A 21,697-nucleotide genomic window follows, 5' to 3' on the forward strand; every position below is an offset into this window, starting at 1 on the left:
AAGATAAAGTTTTGATATACTTTAAATTCTAATAGTTATTAGATTTAGATCTTTATTTCTTTTATACCTTTTATTCCTATAAATATAGAATCTAATGAAGCATTGTAATCATCCCTTTTGATCAATAAAGTTCATTCTCTGTTGCTTTCATATTTTCTTTGTTCTTTATTCTCTCCATCTCTCTTTATTTTATAACAAGATTGTCATTTTTTCTTTACCAAAAAGATATACTTGTTTTATAAATTTTAAATTAGTTTTCATGACTTGGTAAGAGGTTTTAAAAAAACCAAAAACGAAAAGAAAGTTGTTTCCCCTTCGTAGTAAACGTGAGGTGTAGCTATAATTTCGATTATGGAAGGTTGAAATGGGCATGAATTTCGGCCTCCATTAAAGCAAATGAGCCGTTTTCCTCATCGACAATATGCAACACTGCTAGAGAATTAAGCGTTCTTCCATTGAGTAAAAAAAGCTTGGTTTTCACGACCGAAGGGCTCGCTTGCTGCTGCATCTTTAACAAGGTTTTTTTTTTTTACTTCTCTGCCTTTGTTATTGTTATTGTAATTTGATTGGTTGCCAAAATTTTCTATCAATTAATATTCAAATTTCAGAGTTATATTCTTCAATATTTTAAATAATGTCAGTTTTATGTAATTCTTGAACTAATAATCCTCCAAAATTTTTATGTTGCTTTACTTCTCAAGAACCTCAATTGTAATCTGTAATCCTTTTTAAACTAAAGAAAAACATTGTGAATTGATCATTCTATTATTTGTGTTTGTCCTTTTTATTGTTTGGTGGATGGAATAAAATGATTTTAAAATTTTGCAGCTGCTTCTCTTTTGTTTGATACAAAGAAGAAGCTGTGAGGATGGTCAGTAAGCCTTTTACAGTTGATTTGAATAAGCCTATTGTTTTCCAGGTCTGAAACATATATTTACTTGTTCCTTATTTCTTTAATGTTTTCCCATCATTTTTATTTTCTGTGCTTATTCTAGATTTATTATTGCATTTTATATTTTCTCTGTATCTTATAGAAAAGCAATCCTCTACCCAAAATTGCATTTCAAAAATCAACAAGCTAATTTATTAACATTGCAAAAGGAGCAAAATTGACACTTTTGCCTCAATTACCCATATAAGATTTGAATCAAAATCAATATTTAAAATATATTTTATTCATTTTTCTAAATCCATTTCCCAATTACTCAAGAGAGTATTATAGCGAGAAAACAAAAACCAATCACTAGTTTTGCAATGAAAGAGCCATATATATATATATATATTTAAAAATATTAGAATATTTGTTCTAAAATAAATTCGGATGATATTCCTCCAACTTAGACTTTATTCGGCAAGAGTGAAAAGAAAATTAAAAAGAGTAGAAAATAGAAGATAATATCTTTTATTTAATAAAGATAAATTCATAAATTATCATTACATTTTTAAGGAAGTACTTAAAAGGAACCATATGTAATAATGTATTTTTATTTTATTTTAATCAATACCTTCTAATATATTCAAACGGTTGTAAAGTAACTTTTTCGGCAACCACACTCCCAACAATCACATTCTAAGGAATTATATTTCATTGAAATCATAATAGGGGAAAGCACTAAACACTATCTAGGTGCGCTTAAGTAGGAGAAAAGATTGTAAGAAACTGGGATACCATGTCATTGTATCTCTTTTCAATAATTTAAAATCATTTTAGCATTTTTCATCTTAAAAATAACCAAATCCAACATAATGTGCTGAAATTTAAGATGAAAATGCTAAAATGACATTAAATTATTGAAAATGGATACAAATGACATGGTATCTCAGTTTCATATAATCCTTTCTCGCTTAGGTAGAGCTAAAAAACTGGAAAAAAAAAAGAAATAATTTTCTTTTTATTCATTGCTTGGTAGAGCTGAAAATGAAAAAAATTAACTTATTAAAATTGCATAATTTTGATCTAACATACATCCCTCCTTCATTCCTCCCCCTCTTATTTTGGAATGACTTGTTTTTATACATTAAGACGGAAAATGATTATCTATCCTATTTTCTTTATTCTAACTTTTCTTTCTTACAAAATACACTCAAAATTTATTTTGTTTTAATGTTCCTTCTCTCTTCTTTTATTTTTCATTCAGTTAAGCACACCTTTAGGCTTTGCTTCATTAAGTAGAAAGAAAATTAAAAGAGGAAAAATTGAAAGAGTAGAAAAGTAGGATAGAAAATATTTTTGTCCTTCACTTGGTGTGTACTTGATAATAAAGATGAAAAAATTAGAAGGAAAAAAAGCAATTTTCTTTTCATTCATTGCCTATTGTAGTTGAAAAATGAGAGAGAGAAAAACCTTTAAAAAATGCATAATTTTTATTTAAGATACATCTCTTCTTCATTTTCTCTTTTCTTATTATTTCAATTTGAAATGATTTGTTTTTATAGAAGATCGAAAATTATCACTTTTCTTTCTTAAAAAGTATAGTTTCCATTAGGGGTGAGCATTCGATCGAATCGAATCAAATGAAAAAATTTCGAGTTAATTGAGTTGGCGAATCTTATTTTATCATACTAATTCAATTTGAAGTTTTCTTAATTCGAGTCGAGTGAGATGAAATTCGAATCAAATCGAATCAAATTGAATATTTGTTCGAGTTAAATTAAAAATGATTTTGGTGTTTTTATTTTTATGTAAATTTGTAAAATATTTTTCTTTAAAATTTTAAAATTGAAGTGAATAAATAAAAGCAACTTATGAAAAAAAAGGGAATTTTAATTTTTGGGGTAAATGGGGAGAAATAAAAAAAAGTTTGGGATTTTGACTTTTGGGAGTAAAAGAGGGAAAGTAAAATTTTTAGAGGTAAGGGGGATAAAAAAATTTTTGGGATTTGATTTTTGGGGTTAAAGGGGGGGAAATAAAAAAATTAAAGAGAAAGGGAAAGTAAAAAAAGGTAGAAATGGTGGGGTAATTTAATATTCGGTTTATTTGAATTTGAAAATTTAATTTGATTCGAACTCGAAATTTGAAAAAAAAAATTATTTTGACTCGATTAATTCGATTAACTCAATTTGAATAATTCAAAATTTAATTTATTTTTTCGATTTTTTTGAGTCGAATCGAATTTTACTCACCCTTAATTTTCATTCTATCTTTTTTTTTCATATTTTTCACTTAATCATGCATTTAATAATAGAAGTTAAAACAAATCAATTTTTTGGAAGTAGCTACCTGAACTTTTGAGAGCCTTGCTGTAAAATTCCGCAGCCTCAACTTCTGGAAAATCTAAAATTGGTAACGGAATGCATAAGATCAAGTATTGCACAAATCGAAACCCAACTAGAATTTCATCACCCAAATATTTATCTTCATTCTTTTCCACCAATTTCGTTGTTGAAACCATAAAAAATAGCTTAGCTAAGCTAACACCACATTATCCAGCAAACAATCTCTTGGTTATGTTATTGTGCGGTATGAAATTTTAGTTCAATCCTTAGCATTCTTCTTTCTTATCCAATTATGGAAAGAAAATGCTATTTGAAGAATGTTAAGTTATCCAAATTTCTTTGTTTTTTTTTAAAGATATATGTGTTTGTCACTTATATGACAATGGTATGATAATAATATCGGACACATGTAAAACTATATATTTCTATAAAGAGATTGAGCATACCCGATCCAACATAACAGAGGTAGATTGTTTTAACTAAGAATAAGGATATTATTACATTTACATATAATTTGTTTCTATCGGATGTTTTATTAACTTGTTTGAGACGCATACAAAATGAGAATTTCATAGGTTGGCCATCTCGGGGAAGCTTATGAGAAATGGGTTCACCAACCTATCGTAACCAAGGATGGTCCTCGGTTTTTCGCCAACGACTTTTGTGAGGTATTGTTCCTTGCCTTTCCGTTCAGGCGATTTGTAAAATTACACTGCATATCTCGTCACATCTTTAAACTGACTGGAACAGCTGTTGACACGCACTAAATGGTGGGTGATCCCCCTAGTTTGGCTACCAGTTGTATGTTGGCTTGTGTGTATCTCCACCCAAAGAGGTCTCACTCCTACAGAGGCAGCCTTGGCAGTGGTTGGTGGCATCTTCATCTGGACACTTCTCGAGTATTGTTTGCACCGTTTTCTTTTCCATATTAAAACAACAAGTTATTGGTGAGTTCTCTTTTTGTCTCCATTTCTCTGTGACTGCTGTCTAACTGAGCAACGTGGTATATATGTTGAACCAAGGCTGAGAAATTTTGTTCAGGGGAAACACCTTTCACTATCTACTTCATGGCTGCCATCACAAGCACCCTTTGGATGGGCTACGCCTTGTTTTTCCCCCAGCTGCTACAGCTATTCTGTGTGCGCCGGTATATTTATTTGTTCCCAACACTTGACCTATCAATACTGCTACTGCTAAAACAATTTTTTTATATAGGATTAATATGTAGTTTGTACCTAAACTTATTCACAAGTATTTAATATTTAAATCTTTTTTTTTGCCTAGTTAATACTTGAACTTGTATTCTATCACCCAGGTTCGTACCTCCACACTAACAATATTAGTTTGAGTTGACGTGGCATTGATAATCATTCCGATGATGACACATGATAACCTCTCAGTATGTAATGTGAAAAATATATATTAAAATTTAAAAATATATAAATTAATTAATAAAAGTATAATTCTTTTTCACATCGTGAATGAACCTAGACAATTTTTTATCTAGATACAGCTGAATCTGAACACTAATTTATCCAGATACATTCTAGATGTTTTTAGTAAGTTTATATGTTTCTAATAATTTATAAAATATCAAATTATTTATATTATTATGAAATTAAATATATAAATTAATAAAATATAAAAAATTACATAAAGAATCAACCTCGTAGATGATTGTCCAAATTAAAATGCATTTCGACAACCATTTATCCGAATTATTATAGAAGTGCTTTTTAGTTTTTTTTATTATAATTTTATAAATTTATAAACTTTTAGTTCTTTTACATGTTTATATATTTTATAAATTTGTAAATTTTTGTATATTATTTATTATATAATTTTATTTTTAAAAATATTATAGCCTTTTTATATTTTTAATACTTTTAAATTTTTATAATTTTATTTGTTATATATTTTTAAAAATAATAATAATAATTTAAAATATGATTTTTATAAAAAATTAAAATATATAAATTTACTCAAAATATATCTAGAAAGAATCTTAACAAATGGTTGTTTAGACTCAAATGTATTTGAGCAATTATTTGCCCAGATTCATTTTAAATGTGAAAAAATTATACTTTTATTTATTCATATATATATTTAAAATTTTAAATTTATGTATGCAATGTGGCATATTGAGACACTGCCACCTGCTATTATCAGATTGACTATCAGTGTCACATCAACACAAATTAATGGTGTTAACGTAAATATATTTATCTAAGTAATGAAATACTAGTTCAGATATGAACTAAATATATAAAAAAATTAAACACCAACTAATATTTTTAGATAAGTTCAATACAAACTAAAATCATGCGTTTTATATAAATGCAAAATAGAGAGATCGCAGGGGATGAATTGGTGTCCTATCTATTTGCTCAGGGTTTCCTTCACCTAATTCTAGTTGAACCGCTTTTAATTACTAGGTGTGGACCATGTTTAAGCTTTTATCATCTCCTTCAACAGCTCCAGCTTTGTTTGGAGGTGGGTTGCTGGGATATGTAACGTATGACTGCACCCATTACTACTTGCACCATGGGAAGCCGTCTAAAGGATATGGTCAAATTCTCAAGGTAACAACTCATTTAGGTTTTTCTTTTTTTTTTTCTCTTTTCCTTTTCTATGCCAGATTACTTGAAATGACCCGCTAGACAGAAACAACTTGGAGACAACCAGTTGTTACTTGATACAATCCATATATTGTAAGAGAATAAAGAGATAAATTAGGTAAAACTATTATAGTAGAAATTAGATTGTATTTTATTTTTTCATTTAAAAAGTAGGGAAATTAATTTATGTACATTATATCAAAGAGTAAATTAGTTTTTTCATTAAAAATTTTATCTATTCGTATTCTTAAAAACGGCGTGTCTCGACAGAATATTTAGATAGAAATCAATTTTAACAATAAAATGGATGGAATTTTAAATGAACTATTAATTTATTCTTGAATCTAACATAAATAGATTAACTTATTCATTTTAAATAAAAATAAATAAAATACAATCAATCTCACTACAATATATTTTCACTGATAAATTAATATCTAGTAAACTAGATTTTGATGTCAAGACTTAGTCCCAGCTTGTTCATGTAACAAGTGTTAGCAGATGGGATCTAATAAATTAATTGTTTTGGTGGTTTGTATTTGACAGAGATATCACTTGAATCATCACTTCAAAGTTCAGAACAAGGGATTTGGGATTACATCATCTATTTGGGACCACGTGTTTGGAACATTCCCTGCAACCCAAGTGAGCGACATAAGTAGGTGATAGCGTACTAATTCTCTATAAGCCTTCAAAAATATAATCCTAATCTGGGAATTTACGTAAATCCATGAGCCGCTTCCCTGTTCATCCCTATAAATCACTGATGTAGACAGCGACTTTTTTCTTCATTCACTAAGGAATTAAGCTTATTTTCTTTTAGTTTATTTGGTTTTTGTATATGGTAAATTATTGTCCATGCATTATTTTCTTTTTAAAATCATTGCAAAGACAAATAACTAATGTCGCAACGTTTTTTTATTGCTGTACATTTGAAAAATACATGGAGTGATCGTTTTAAGGGGTTAATATTATAGTTTGCTTCTAAATTTGTTTTAAAATATTTAATTGGTATTTCTTTTTTTTTATTTAAATTTCTATTCTACCATTTAAGTTGGTATTTTACACTAATTCCTTAATTTGTATTGATGTGACATTGATAATGAATTTTATAATAAAATGTCACAGCTTCTGACGGATATAAATTAACAAAAGTGAAAAAATTTAAAACATATAAATTAATTTTTAAGTGTATAAGTTTTGGACAAACCACTTAAGTATTTTTTGGACAAGTTTAAAAAGCAAATTACATTTTAACCTTTAAAAATTAATATAATTAATAAATTGAGGCAATATATGACGGAATATAAATTTAAATACTAATTAAATACTTTTAAATAAATTCAGAATTAAACTGCATATTAACCCTTCTTAATTGAAGAGTGATTGATTATTTAAAATTTTCATTTTAGTAAAATTTAAATAAATTAAAATTCATTAAAATGACATCATTTTGTTTGCATAAACTTTCAGGTCAGAAGAATGGTTACACGTGAAATTAGCATCAGACCATGTTCGTTAATAAATGTAGTACAATTTAATCATATATGTTATTTGAAAATTAAGTTTAAACTTAATATATAAAATGGATAATGTGATATTTGGTGTGGTTACTTTTATAAAATGTAGAATGTAGTATTTTAATTATTAATATATGTTTTATTATAGTAGATACTAATGAATTAATAAACCTAATGAAAGTTTGACACATAGAATTTTTTAAATTATTAAGTTCATATGAATAATATAACATTATGTGAAATTTTAAATAAAATACAAATTTTAAATTAAATTAAAATAAATTAACTAAATATATGATTAAAAAAGTAAATACTAAACTTATATAAACAAAATTCCATTTTCTCCATTTAAATAAATGGTATCTTCTTCAAAATGCATTTAATTTCAAATAATATTTTTAATTCATTTTCAAATATCATTTTTGTTTATCTATGAAGGTAGCACTTTCATGTAAGTTTAGCATTTACTTTTTATTATTAATAATATATTTAGTTATTTGTTTTAATTTATTTTAATTTAATTATTTTATTCTATTTAATTTTTCATATAATATTATATTATTCATTTGAACTTGATGATTTGGAAAAAAATTCTATCGTCAAATTTCTATTGACTAATTTACTAATTTAATAACGATATTAACACTTGATATCATAATAAAGTATATATTGATAGTTCAAGTATTACACTAGACATTTTATGAAAGTATAAGTATTATAATAAAACACATATTGATAGTAGAGGTACCACGTTAGATATTTTATGAATGTATAAGTACCAAATGTGACATTACCCCTATTTAAAATAGTTCTCTCAACATAATTACCGGGGTTAAGTAAGATGGCAAGGGTCTCCTACCTTATTTAGTGGTCGAGGGTTTGATCCTCACATTGGATATAAAATAATTTTAAAACTCATGACCAACGCTTACTCTCTTAATGAACCTATAGAACGCAAAGAATTATCACTTAAATTAGTCTTGAAAATATTTTTAAAAACCTAAAAAATTAATTCTCTCAATTAAAAATATTTCTTATTTGAAACGAAATGATATTTATTACATCCAAAACTATTCATATCTTTCCAACAAACTCATATATAGCATATGAAGCTGCAAAATCTTAAAATTTCCAATCTATTCTTAAGCAATATGTTCCTTTACAAAAATAAATCTGTCGGCAAGTCGACCAAGATTCGATAATTTATTATCGATCGAAAATATTTTTAAATATTATACATTATTTGGAAGCATAAGTAAACGTATGCATTGATACATCACATGGTCCAACACATGTATAAATACATGACACAATCTCAATGCCTTATACATCTATAACTACATATCCTTATACACACATTTATATATATTAGAAATTTTATCATATGCGTATATGTATAAAAATCACATATTTAAATTATAAATGTGTAAAACTAACATATAATAAATAATGAAACATAAGGTTTGATAATAATAATAACAACAATACATATGCAATATGTATAAAATAAAAACAAAAATAGTTTAAATTGTGAGCAAAAAGAAATTTAAATAGGTAAATATATCAATTTAAGAATATTAAATACGCTCCAACTGTTTATCTTAGCATTTTCATTTTCTTGACTTGATATAAAGTGACTTATGACACCAACTCAATCAACGACATTATCAATATATGCAAATAATATGGAAGAAACAATTTGTATAATAAATTGAAATGTGTAAAATTATCAAAATATACAAACAACGTGAGTGAAACAATTTGTGTAATACAATTGAAATATCTAAAATTATTAGGTTAAAGCTTTGGTTAAGGTGGTAAAGAAAAGATTTTATAAATTTTGGAGGCATGGGCTCAAATATTAACATTTTGATAAGTGTCAATGTAACATCCCGCCTAGCGAAGTCCTAGTATTCGGGTGTTGTTTTAGAAGTAAGAATTTTAGAATGAGTTCTAAATAAGGAAAGTGATGGATTTATTTAAGAAACATGAGTTCACGAGTACACCCTTGGGTGAAGTCCTGAAAGTTGAAATATAGTCCATAGGAATAAGGCTTAAGAGGATAGTTTTAAGTGTCAAAAGTTAGGATTGGATTAAGTATAAGTAGCTTTCCAAGTCTGTTTGTGACGCCTTAGTCTGGCGTATTCTGGTGGAATGAAACTTATGATTAAGTTAAGTACGATGATTCAAAGAATAATGGTAAGAGTGTATAAGTCTCTGAATTAGGCATATAGTTATATAGAAAGACAGCAAGCAAAGAAGTGTTCGCCTAAAAAGGATTATCTTGGCGTATAGAATAGGAAAATCAAGAATGTTTTATTTATATGGTCCTCTGTAATAGGAATAGTTAAGGAATCATAGGGAAGAATATTTGACTAAGTAGTTGTAGTCACCCAAATGCATTTTTGGCGTACAGAACGGACGAACTCTGAGATGGAAATAAGTAAACAAGGATTCCTAGTTAGTTTTGGATGATAAATGAAACGAAAGTGATGATTACGAAAAAGGATGGTTATAAGGTATGAGGCATGAGGCCATACCAGTAGGCATAGTACGTCTAGTGACCAATGTGGTCCCGTACCATTTGATTTGTAAGGAAAGTTGGTTGGGAACTAATCAAACGTGAACCGTAAAAGTTAAAGGCTAAAGGAGTATCAAGTAAGTTTCTTAGATGTGACAGATTTTGATAAGCTACTCAGTCTTGACGTGACATTTATCAAGTCCCCATGAAAACTTGAGTTAGGTTAAAAGGATGCTCAGGTTGAGTTGAGGAGGGTGTTTCCCTTTTTAAGGACGGAGGGGCTAAGTAGATAGGGAGCTACCTCTTAACAGATGAGTCTGAAACCTCAAATTTTTCTAGTGATTTCCCTCCCAAAAAGGTACGTTTCATGACTCTGTCTACTAAGGAAATGCAAATATGTAAGTATACTTGAAGAAATAAGGCTTAGTGATATGTCTGAGTTAAAGTAAAGGTAAAAGGTTACTCAAATGAGTTCTAACAAAGTGTCTCTATTTGTTGAGGCGAGGAAATCATAGCATCCGGCTGATTTCAAGAAGAAAGGGCTAGATCTAAAGTTTAAGCTACCTTTGAAGTTATAAAGTCAGTCCTTAAGTTGACTCTTACAAATGTATTATGCATGTTAGTGCCTTTTGTAAAAATGAGCTAAGAATGCATGATGTGATGATTCTGTGAGAAATGTATGTCTGATGAACTTGCATGAATGATTCGTATGAAATATGGATATGATCTCTAAGGTTAATGATTAAAGTGTCTGAATGAGTAAAGTGTGTCTATGTGTGTCTGGAGGATGTGAACAAGTCTGTTGTGAAAGTGTCTGTTGTGAGCAAGTCACTGCATGAAAGGTCAATGCATGAAGTTTAAAGGGATGTGTTACATGTCCGGAAGCACGAGTGCATCTGTCATTAATAACTCTGAAAAGAACAAGTCTGTCATGTATGAGTCTACATGATGAGCATGTGTCTATCTCCGGAGTCATCTAAAGGGGTTTGTTAGGACTAAAAACACGAAATTCAGACTAAAGGGGTCTATCGAAACTAAAAAAAAAATCTCTGATAAGGACAAGCCCATGACCATGGCACTCTAAAGACCATATAGTGTATGTAATACCCAAATTTTGCCCGGCCCGAGCCCAAATATTAAAACTCAAATAAATAAATAAAATAAACCAAATAAATGTCCAGTTTATTACAACAGTAGGCCCGATTAATTTACCCAAACCCAAAACACATTAGACCACCTAGCCCAACTAACTAAACCCAAACTCGTTACAAACCCAAGCCCAAAAGTAAAAAAACCCTAAAACCCTAAACAGTTTCTGAAACAAGCCTCAACCGCCGTAGCAGAAACCCGACCCCTCCTTGCACGCGCACGCCCGCGCACATCCGTACGTGCCACGTCCCAGCTAGCCCTCGTACGACCGTACCTGCAATGCAACAAGCAAGCAAAACGCAGCGTAAATCGACAAGAAAAGGAAAGAGAAGAAAAAAGAGCCGTAGGCATTTTTTCTTTTGTAATTTTCATTTTATTTTCGGCTATATAAGGCCATTTTGTAGCGTTTGTAAAAAAAAACCCTAGATACACACATATTGAAATACAAAAACAAAAGAAGAAATCGAATACCAGTATTTTGGAAGGTGATTCTCAGTTTTTTTATTTTCTTCTTCGTTTAGTTTTATGCAAAAATAATAAAAAGAGAACAGATAAGTGAAGATTCGCCTTTAGGTCGACCGTCGCGTCCCTGTCCGCTTCATCACGATCGGAGTTTGGACGGGGATCATGAGTTTCCAAACGGTGGCATGTTCGAGCGGCGGCAGAAGTTAGGGCAAAACCCTAGCAGAGGAAAGGGCGGCACTTTTTTTAGCAAAATGAATGCTACCTACGTTTTTTAGAAATGTTTTGTTTTAATAATGACGCAATACGACGCCGTTTAGCGGCCTTAGACCCAGTGATGACCCGACCCGAGGGCAGGATCCACGCGCTTTCGTTGATTGGTCTATTTGCGCGACGAACCCCTCTTGTTTTGTGGTGTTTCGATTTGATTTTCTTCAATCTTTTTTATTTGAATCGCATATTTGATTTTGTTTTCAATTTGATCCACGGTTATGCGGTGCCGTTTCCTGTGTTTGGTTTTGATTATTATTTTTGCGTTTAATTGTCGTTTTGGTCCCTTAAATTTGAATCGATTAATGATTTAGTTCGTTTTTTATTCTAGTTGAAATTTAGTTTTTATACATATTAATTGTTAGATATATTTAATTATTATTTTGACATAGTTATTTTAACATTATTTTAATATTTAAATTTATTATTGTTTTAAGTTTATTATTAGTATAATTTAAAATATAGTATTATTATTTAAATTATTAATTATATTATTTAAAGTTATCATACATTAGCTTTTTATTCACTATGCGTTCTTTCAATTTTAGTATATTAGTATTTAATTTATCATTTATCAATACATATTTTTGTAGATTGGATATAACTTATATATTTTAATGTTTTGTATTTACCTTTTAATCTTTTGCATATCAAATATTTATGTGATAGTACTTTTTATATAATGCTATTTTTCTTACATGTATAGGTTACCAACTATTCTTTTAAAAGGAAAATAAATTAATGTCTTCAAACCCTTTTAATGAATTTTCATATGTATTTTAAATTTATTTTATTATCATGTAGTTTATTTTTTAGTATACGTATAATATTTACATTTTTACATATATTATATTTATATGGCATATTATTTATGTGAAATAAATAAATGTATATTATTTGCTATAAATTTATTTCAAAATATTGTTTTATAATGTTGTTGTTGTTCCATGTCGAGTTTATTTTAAGTTCATGTATCATGTGAGAAAAGTTATTGTTGCTACTTTATTTATATTTGTTTATTGCTTAATTGGCTATTTTGTAGTCTAAGTTTGAACTATCATGTATCGGTACATTATATATATTTCTTTTAAAATTTTTCATTTTTACTATTCAATTTTACATTAAAAAGGCCTAGCATTAATTCTCGAGAGAATTGTGCCCTAACTTACTGGGTTACAATTTTTCTCGATGAATTTAAATAGCTATGTGCTTATTTTATTAAAACCATGCAATTTTAAAACTAAGCATTTAGGATTTCAAAATGTTAGATCCTAACTCACTGGATACAACGTTTTGTAATCTCGTTTTTAAAGTAAAGGCAATATTTGATGTTTAAGAATTTCGAGAAAGTGAATCCTAACTTACTGGATTCGAATTTCTCGATTGACTTAAATAGTCAAGTATCCTTCAAAAAACACATGATTTTCTAAAAAGGAACAAATCTAATTTCGAAGATTGAATGTTCGCACTCTAACTCACTGAGTGTGACAATTTATCTCTTCGAAATGAGTGTGTCTTATCATTAAAGTTTTCTCACCAAAGGATCGTATCTTAAAATCTTTTCAAAATTTTGACACTAAGATGTTGGACAATCAATTCGGTACCAATTTTGGGCGTTACGACGGTGCTAACCCTTCCTCGTGCGTAACCGACTCCCGAGCCTATTTTCTCGAAATTCTTAGACCAAAAATCATTTTTAATGGTGAACCGGTCACACCTTAATAAAAGATCGGTGGCGACTCCAATTTTCATTTCATTCTTAAGTCGACTGCCAAATTTTTGTTTTACATCCAAAAGAATGGTTTCGACAGCTTGGCGACTCCACTGGGGAGTATTAGAGAGCCAAGCCGTAAAATTGATTGTTTTCTGTCTTATTGTCAAAAATTGAAAATTTGATTTGAAAAATTACGATCTTTTCTTTACAATTGTTTGCATGATTATTGTAAATTGAGTTGTATATTTTGGCATCATATTGCATAAGACTGTTTAGTCTTGTCCTTTTAAGTGGGAGTGAGAAGCTACTCCTTCGTGAGGTTTTCACCTCCGTGCAGGATAGTGAATCACTTTTGGGATACATTCGTACCTATGTCTTCGTGAGATTTTCATCTCCGTGCAGCCATAGGGGAAATGTATTCCCCTAGACCAAACTCGGTCTGTATGAGCCTATAATGGGTGAGGATCTAGGAATCTGCTGGTTCGGGTACCTCAACTTTAGAACCAAACTGCATGTAGAAGACCTTAAGAACCTATCCTAGGTAGAGCCCCTTTAAATCCCGAGTGGTTACCCGACTAGGTACTTTTGTTTTCCTTGTTTGCTTCTATTTTGTACTAACCCCTCTTGTTGTGTTATGATTGCTTTGCATTTGCATCTTAGGAAAGAGATATTCATTCAAATCCAATTACTAAATTAGAAATCTTGTCATGGAATACGGATTCCTTGATAAAGTGGAAAACAATACGGTTGCCTGAATATATTCTAAGAAACACAAGAAGAGTGATGGAAGAGTTCGTGACCCTGCTTCGTGGCCTGAGGATGCGATTGTTTAAGAGCCTTCGACGTTCCAACTCCCTTAAAGAAGCTGATGAGCCTTATGAAGATGGGCAGATGATGGATCGTGACCAAGATCAAGAAAAGGAGCTAGCAGTGGCATCTATTGGAAATTGGCGAGATTATCTCAAACATGCGGACGAAGAAAAAGATCAATGTTGTCTCTCGGAATATAAGGGCGAAGCCGTAAATGCCTCTACTTTATGTAAAGGAATTTGCTTTCTAATAAAGTTTTCTGAATGTAATTGAATCAGAATTAACATCTCTTTAGGCATTCACTTCATGCATCTGCATTGCATTACATGCATGAAAGTCCATTGAAAGAGTCTAATTGAGTAAATTTGTTTCAGCTAATCTGGAAAACCAACCAACCAAACATCCTTACTGTACTCGTCACAAAACTAAGGAAATTGATCAAAGATTGGAGAAATTGGAGCAAATGCAAAAGGATATACAAGAACGGTTACAAGTACAAATGCAAGAGCGGCTAGATAAAATCCAAGAAGACATCATAGAAAAATTGATCAAGGCTAAAAAAGATGCGATGGCTGAATTGAACCATCTACTGACTAAAGGAGTAAATAAGGGGAAAGGTCCTATGGTAAATGATGAAGAAGAACATAAGGATAGACCTACCTATCCTCCAGGCTTTACACCTTTGCATGCGTAGGTGCAGACTGAGGTACCTCTGCGCAGATCCTCTGTTTCAATTGGGCCTCAGCGGTTTCAAACCGATGTTTCAATACCGATGAACTTTCTGGACGGATCAGGTCCTAACCCTGGTGATAATCCGGTTAATCTTGCCGTCCCGAATTTTGATGAAACAACTGAAGAAGGAAAGGTGAATGCTGAATTGCCAAAACAGTGGGAAGATAAGTATAAATGGTTGGAGGAAAAATTCAAAGCCATGGAAAGCGCTGATAGTAATCAGGGAATTGACGCTAAGGATCTAAGCTTAGTCCCAGACTTAGTACTTCCTCCTAAATTCAAAATGCCTGAATTTGAAAAATATAATTGAACTAGCTGCCCCGAAACCCATATCACCATGTTCTGTAGAAGGATGACTGGCTACATTAACAATGATCAGCTGCTAATACACTGCTTCCAAGACAGTTTGGTAGGGGCAGCGTCCAAATGGTACAATCAATTGAGCCGTACCAAGATTGGTTCATGGAGGGACCTAGCTTAAGCATTCATGAGGTAATACAGTCATGTAACAGATATGGTTCCTGATAGAATCACTTTGTAAAACATGGAAAAGAAGCCAAGCGAAAGTTTTAGGCAGTATGCACAGAGGTGGAGGGAGGTTGCAGTCCAGGTTCAGCCACCCCTCTTAGAGAAAGAGACGACACTGCTCTTCATCAATACACTAAAGGCCCTGTTCATCACGCATATGTTAGGAAGTGCAACAAAAAGCTTTTTTGACATAGTTATGAATGGTGAAATGATTGAGAATGCTATAAGAACCGAAAAAATTGAGGCGGAAGAGAGTAATAAGAGGTCAACCCCAAGAAGAAGAGAAAATGAAGTGAACAACACAGGTTATTCTAAATCAGTTACTGTGAGTCAACCAGGAAAGGTAGCTGATAATCAACAAAATTCATCAAGGCAAGATCCTGGCATGAAAACTGAGAAGTTCCAATTTATGCCAATCCCAATGTCGTATAGGGAACTGTATCAAAATTTGTTTGATGCACATGTTGTCTCCCATTTTCATGTGAAACCTCTACAACCTCCATACCCCAAATGGTATGATGCGAACGTACAATGTGACTACCATGCGGGAATTTCGGGGCACTCAATAGAGAATTGCAATGCCTTCAAAAAGCAAGTTGAAAGAGTCATCAACATGGGATTGTCAAGCTTGATCGCTCATCTAGTGCAGAAAGCCCGCTACCCAATCATGATTGATAATGGAGTGAATGTGATGCACGAAGAAGTGTTGGGAAACGTTCACATCAATGACATATATGAGGACACAAAAGAAAAGGGACTTTGTTAGATGTCATCCCTTATAACCCTTGGAGTGTTCTAAGCAATTGGACTGTGAAGGAAATCCCTATAGTATTTAGAGCTTATTTAGAGTAATATTCAGAACACACTTGTTGCTTTTAGTCTAGAAGCAATGAGAACTTCTTTGTGAAATAGGCTCATGTCTGAACGTTATTATTCTAATAAAAAACATCTTTACGATTATTTTTGAGTCAATGTTCTTTCATTCTTTTTGAATAATTATTACTTCATTCTTTTGGATTTTCTTCCAAATTATTATTCATTCATTCATAATCATATGGTACAAATAATTATTCATGAATTTATACATTCTTGTGCATATTCTTCGGTACTTATTATGGGTCCCCAGATATCAATTACGTGAATGACTCTACTACGGACCCAGATTTTCTTTCTGAGCAGGGCATGTGTTTAGAGGGACCTCATGACTTTGAAAATGACAAAGATCATAGCTTATCTTCGGACTTGTTGAGGATGGTTGAACAAGAGGATAAACAGATCCTACTTCACAAGGAATCATCAGAAATTGTGAGCTTGGTGAAGATTAGAATTGACCTGACCGCAAAGATGAAGCAAGACCTTGTTGAGTTACCACTAGAGTTTAAAGATGTCTTTGTAGGATCATACCAGGATATGCCCGGGTTAAACGCTGATAAAGAAATCTGCACAACTGCACGATGTCAAAATTTGTAGTATGAACGATGCAATTCTTTGTCGGGGCAATGCCTCTCTCGTTGGCTCAGCATAGCTTTACCCATTTGAAGTTGAGTTTCCATCCCTTCAAGATGTTGTTGGATTTTACTTTGATTAAAGAAGAAGATCCAAAGTTTTCTGTCGTAGTTGCGCCCCAAAAGACTCTATGAAAGAAATCTGATACCAAAAAAGGTTTTTCGCATACAAGATGAAGGTAGAAGATCTTATGTGGGAGACTTTATCAAGAAAAATATTGGTTCTGGTCAAAAGGGATAACAAGGACTTGCCTAATCCTATGGGTTCAGATCCAATTCAAAAAAAAATTAAGCAAAATCAAAATCAAAATCAGAAACAAAAGAAGAAAGAGAAAAATCAAAATCAAAGTCAAAATGAAAATAAAAAAGGAGAGAAGGAAAAAAGGAAAAAGAAAATGAGAGGCCAAGGGGAAAACCCGCAAAAGGCGCTTTGTGACCAAAGGTGGTTTTGAGTTGAAAACCCGAAAAGGGCGAGTCGAATATTGGTCAGAATGGGGCATGAGGTAATCAAAGCAACTCAAATTTTGATCAGATTGGGCATGTGGTGATCTTGCTATACTTGAATCAACAGGAAAGAGTAGGTGACATCTTAGGGCATCGACAAAGCATGGTAGATCTCCTAAACACATATCAAACTCAAAATGGTCTTTAGAAAGTTTGTACAGAAAAGTTCAAGTTGCGATATCTGGGTCACCCAATTTTCATACTATTTATATTGAATTTGTTGTTCTTGGAATATTTCATTCTTTTCCAAGATACACATTCCCAATCAATTTCTTTGTACTCCTTCTTTACTATTTTTGATAATTTGTTCTTTCGAGCTATGCTCAGAACCAACTTTATTCTTATCCATTGTCATGACCCTTTTATACAAGCATGTTGCATTGGAATAATGATCAATGGACTAATAAAAATTTCACAAAGGAAGTTTTGCATATTACTCTGAAAAGTTTCTAAACAGGACTATTGTTTAGAGCACACCAAATTTAAATGTTGGAAATTTGAGAAGGAAGAGTCTAAATTTGGAATTTCTCTTTGGATTTTGTTGTAAAAAAACTTGAACAAAATGACAAGAAGGTCATGTTGATGACAAAGCTTAAATAAACAAGCAAGCGATGATCATCAGGCAAGAGGAAGTCGTTACCTTGGAGAAGAGAGCATTCATCTGTGCATAAGTCTTTGGTACGACACCCTGAGAATGGTGTAAGAAACCAGAACGATTCAGATCCTGTATCCTTGAATTGTGATAAGAGAAGATTGAGGAAAAGCCACATATTTCTACCATTGGATTGCAGTGGGAGAATGATGGCACAAATTGTGCGCCCTAATGGATTAAACTTTGAGGTTTACAGTGGGGGCAACCTGACTAAATGTTTCTTCAGAAAAACCAATCAAGCAAGAAGGCGTTGTAGCACTTCAGTGACAAAGCCTTAATAAACTTAGAGTAATGACAACCTAAGCGGGATCATTCTCGAAAAAATAAATTTTGTATTCATGCAAACACCATTCACACATGTCTAGTTAGGAGCATTTGATTCATTCTGATCATGACATCCTAATCACTAGGCATAATTAAGTTCATAAATGAATTATACAGGTCGTGTTCCCCAGAGAACAGATCGGTGAAATCACAAAACCTAGCTCCCTGACCAGCAGTGGAATAGGTTGAAGATTGCAAAACCTAGCCCCCTGACCAGCAGTGGAATAGGTTGGAAATTACAAATCTTGTCTCCCTAAGCAATAGCGGAGTAGATTGAAGACGGCAAATCTTATCTTCAAGTGTAAGGAAACAGATTTAAGCCACAAGTCCTATATCCCTGGTCAGCAGTGGAATAGGTTGGGAAATCGCAGGTCTTATCCCCCTGAAGTTGCAATGGGACAGATTGAAGATGGCAAATCTTATCTTCCTGAGGTTGCAGTGGAGCAGATTGAAGCTGATAATCCTATCTCCCTGAAATTGTAGTTGAGCGGATTAAAGTAATGGATCTTATCTCTCTGAAGTTACAGTAGAGTGGATCACATCATGTCTTATCTCCCTGAGGTTGTAGTGGAGCAGACTGAGTAAGCAGGTCTTATCCCCCTGAAGTTGCAGTGGGATAGATCAGAGATGGCAAATCTTATCTCCCTGAGGTTGCAGTGGAGCAGATTGAAGCCGATAATCCTATCTCCCTGAAATTGTAGTGGAGCGGATTAAAGTAATGGATCTTATCTTTCTGAAGTTGCAGTAGAGTGAATCGCATTAGGTCTTATCTCCTTGAGGTTGCAGCGGAGCAGACTGAGTAAGCAGGTCTTATTCCCCTGAAGTACCCAATTATTAAAACCCAAATAAATAAATAAAATAAACCAAATAAATGTCCAGTTTATTACAACAGTAGGCCCGATTAATTTACCCAAACCCAAAACACATTAGACCACCTAGCCCAACTAACTAAACCCAAACTCGTTACAAACCCAAGCCCAAAAGTAAAAAAACCCTAAAACCCTAAACAGTTTCTGAAACAAGCCTCAACCGCCGCAGCAGAAACCCGACCCCTCCTTGCACGCGCACGCCCGCGCACATCCGTACGTGCCACGTCCCAGCTAGCCCTCGTACGACCGTACCTGCAATGCAACAAACAAGCAAAAACGAGCAGAAATCGACAGTAAAAAGGAAAGAGAAGAAAAAAGAGCCGTAGGCATTTTTTCTTTTGTAATTTTCATTTTATTTTCGGCTATATAAGGCCATTTTGTAGCGTTTGTAAAAAAAAACCCTAGATACACACATATTGAAATACAAAAACAAAAGAAGAAATCGAATACCAGTATTTTGGAAGGTGATTCTCAGTTTTTTTTATTTTCTTCTTCGTTTAGTTTTATGCAAAAATAATAAAAAGAGAACAGATAAGTGAAGATTCGCCTTTAGGTCGACCGTCGCATCCCTGTCCGCTTCATCACGATCGGAGTTTGGACGGGGATCATGAGTTTCCAAACGGTGGCATGTTCGAGCGGCGGCAGAAGTTAGGGCAAAACCCTAGCAGAGGAAAGGGTGGCACTTTTTTTAGCAAAATGAATGCTACCTACGTTTTTTAGAAATGTTTTGTTTTAATAATGACGCAATACGACGCCGTTTAGCGGCCTTAGACCCGCGCAGTGACCCGACCCGAGGGCAGGATCCACGCGCTTTCGTTGATTGGTCTATTTGCGCGACGAACCCCTCTTGTTTTGTGGTGTTTCGATTTGATTTTCTTCAATCTTTTTTATTTGAATCGCATATTTGATTTTGTTTTCAATTTGATCCACGGTTATGCGGTGCCGTTTCCTGTGTTTGGTTTTGATTATTATTTTTGCGTTTAATTGTCGTTTTGGTCCCTTAAATTTGAATCGATTAATGATTTAGTTCGTTTTTTATTCTAGTTGAAATTTAGTTTTTATACATATTAATTGTTAGATATATTTAATTATTATTTTGACATAGTTATTTTTAACATTATTTTAATATTTAAATTTATTATTGTTTTAAGTTTATTATTAGTATAATTTAAAATATAGTATTATTATTTAAATTATTAATTATATTATTTAAAGTTATCATACATTAGCTTTTTATTCACTATGCGTTCTTTCAATTTTAGTATATTAGTATTTAATTTATCATTTATCAATACATATTTTTGTAGATTGGATATAACTTATATATTTTAATGTTTTGTATTTACCTTTTAATCTTTTGCATATCAAATATTTATGTGATAGTACTTTTTATATAATGCTATTTTTCTTACATGTATAGGTTACCAACTATTCTTTTAAAAGGAAAATAAATTAATGTCTTCAAACCCTTTTAATGAATTTTCATATGTATTTTAAATTTATTTTATTATCATGTAGTTTATTTTTTAGTATACGTATAATATTTACATTTTTACATATATTATATTTATATGGCATATTATTTATGTGAAATAAATAAATGTATATTATTTGCTATAAATTTATTTCAAAATATTGTTTTATAATGTTGTTGTTGTTGTTGTTCCATGTTGAGTTTATTTTAAGTTCATGTATCATGTGAGAAAAGTTATTGTTGCTACTTTATTTATATTTGTTTACTGCTTAATTGGCTATTTTTGTAGTCTAAGTTTGAACTATCATGTATCATGTACATTATATATATTTCTTTTAAAATTTTTCATTTTTACTAGTCAGTTTTACATTAAAAAGGCCTAGCATTCATAATTCTCGAGAGAATTGTGCCCTAACTTACTGGGTTACAATTTTTCTCGATGAATTTAAATAGCTATGTGCTTATTTTATGAAAACCATGCAATTTTAAAACTAAGCATTTAGGATTTCAAAATGTTAGATCCTAACCCACTGGATACAACGTTTTGTTATCTCGTTTTTAAAGTAAAGGCAATGTTTGATGTTTAAGAATTTCGAGAAAGTGAACCTTAACTTACTGGGTTTAGATTTCTCGATTGACTTAAATAGTCAAGTATCCTTCTCAAAACACATGATTTTCTAAAAAGGAACAAATCTAATTTCGAAGATTGAATGTTCGCACCCTAACTCACTTAGTGTGACAATTTATCTCTTCGGAATGAGTGTGTCTTATCATTGAAGTTTTCTCACCAAAGGATCGTATCTTAAAATCTTTTCAAAATTTTTACACT

General features: G+C 31.7%; 1 protein-coding gene across 1 annotated transcript; it reads left to right on the top strand.

The window, feature by feature from the left end:
- The first annotated feature begins 851 nt into the window (after window positions 1-851).
- LOC105771930 (dihydroceramide fatty acyl 2-hydroxylase FAH1) lies at window positions 852-6,520 on the top strand. Its single transcript, XM_052631912.1, has 6 exons — window positions 852-919; window positions 3,792-3,884; window positions 3,967-4,163; window positions 4,258-4,363; window positions 5,652-5,798; window positions 6,381-6,520. The coding sequence occupies exons 1-6, from the start codon at window positions 869-871 to the stop codon at window positions 6,498-6,500; spliced, it is 714 nt and encodes a 237-aa protein (XP_052487872.1). The 5' UTR covers window positions 852-868; the 3' UTR covers window positions 6,501-6,520.
- Window positions 6,521-21,697: the final 15,177 nt, after the last annotated feature.

This window comes from Gossypium raimondii, chromosome 6 (genome assembly GCF_025698545.1).
Source record: "Gossypium raimondii isolate GPD5lz chromosome 6, ASM2569854v1, whole genome shotgun sequence".
Lineage (NCBI taxonomy): Eukaryota > Viridiplantae > Streptophyta > Magnoliopsida > Malvales > Malvaceae > Gossypium > Gossypium raimondii.

What these genes read in the sequence shown, in the direction of transcription:
- LOC105771930 (XM_052631912.1), top strand. Translation starts at nt 869, where the DNA reads ATGGTCAGTAAGCCTTTTACAGTTGATTTGAATAAGCCTATTGTTTTC. An exon ending in ATTAAAACAACAAGTTATTG is followed by an intron (nt 4,164 to 4,257) that starts GTGAGTTCTCTT and finishes AATTTTGTTCAG; the next exon opens with GGGAAACACCTTTCACTATC. An exon ending in CAGCTATTCTGTGTGCGCCG is followed by an intron (nt 4,364 to 5,651) that starts GTATATTTATTT and finishes TTTAATTACTAG; the next exon opens with GTGTGGACCATGTTTAAGCT.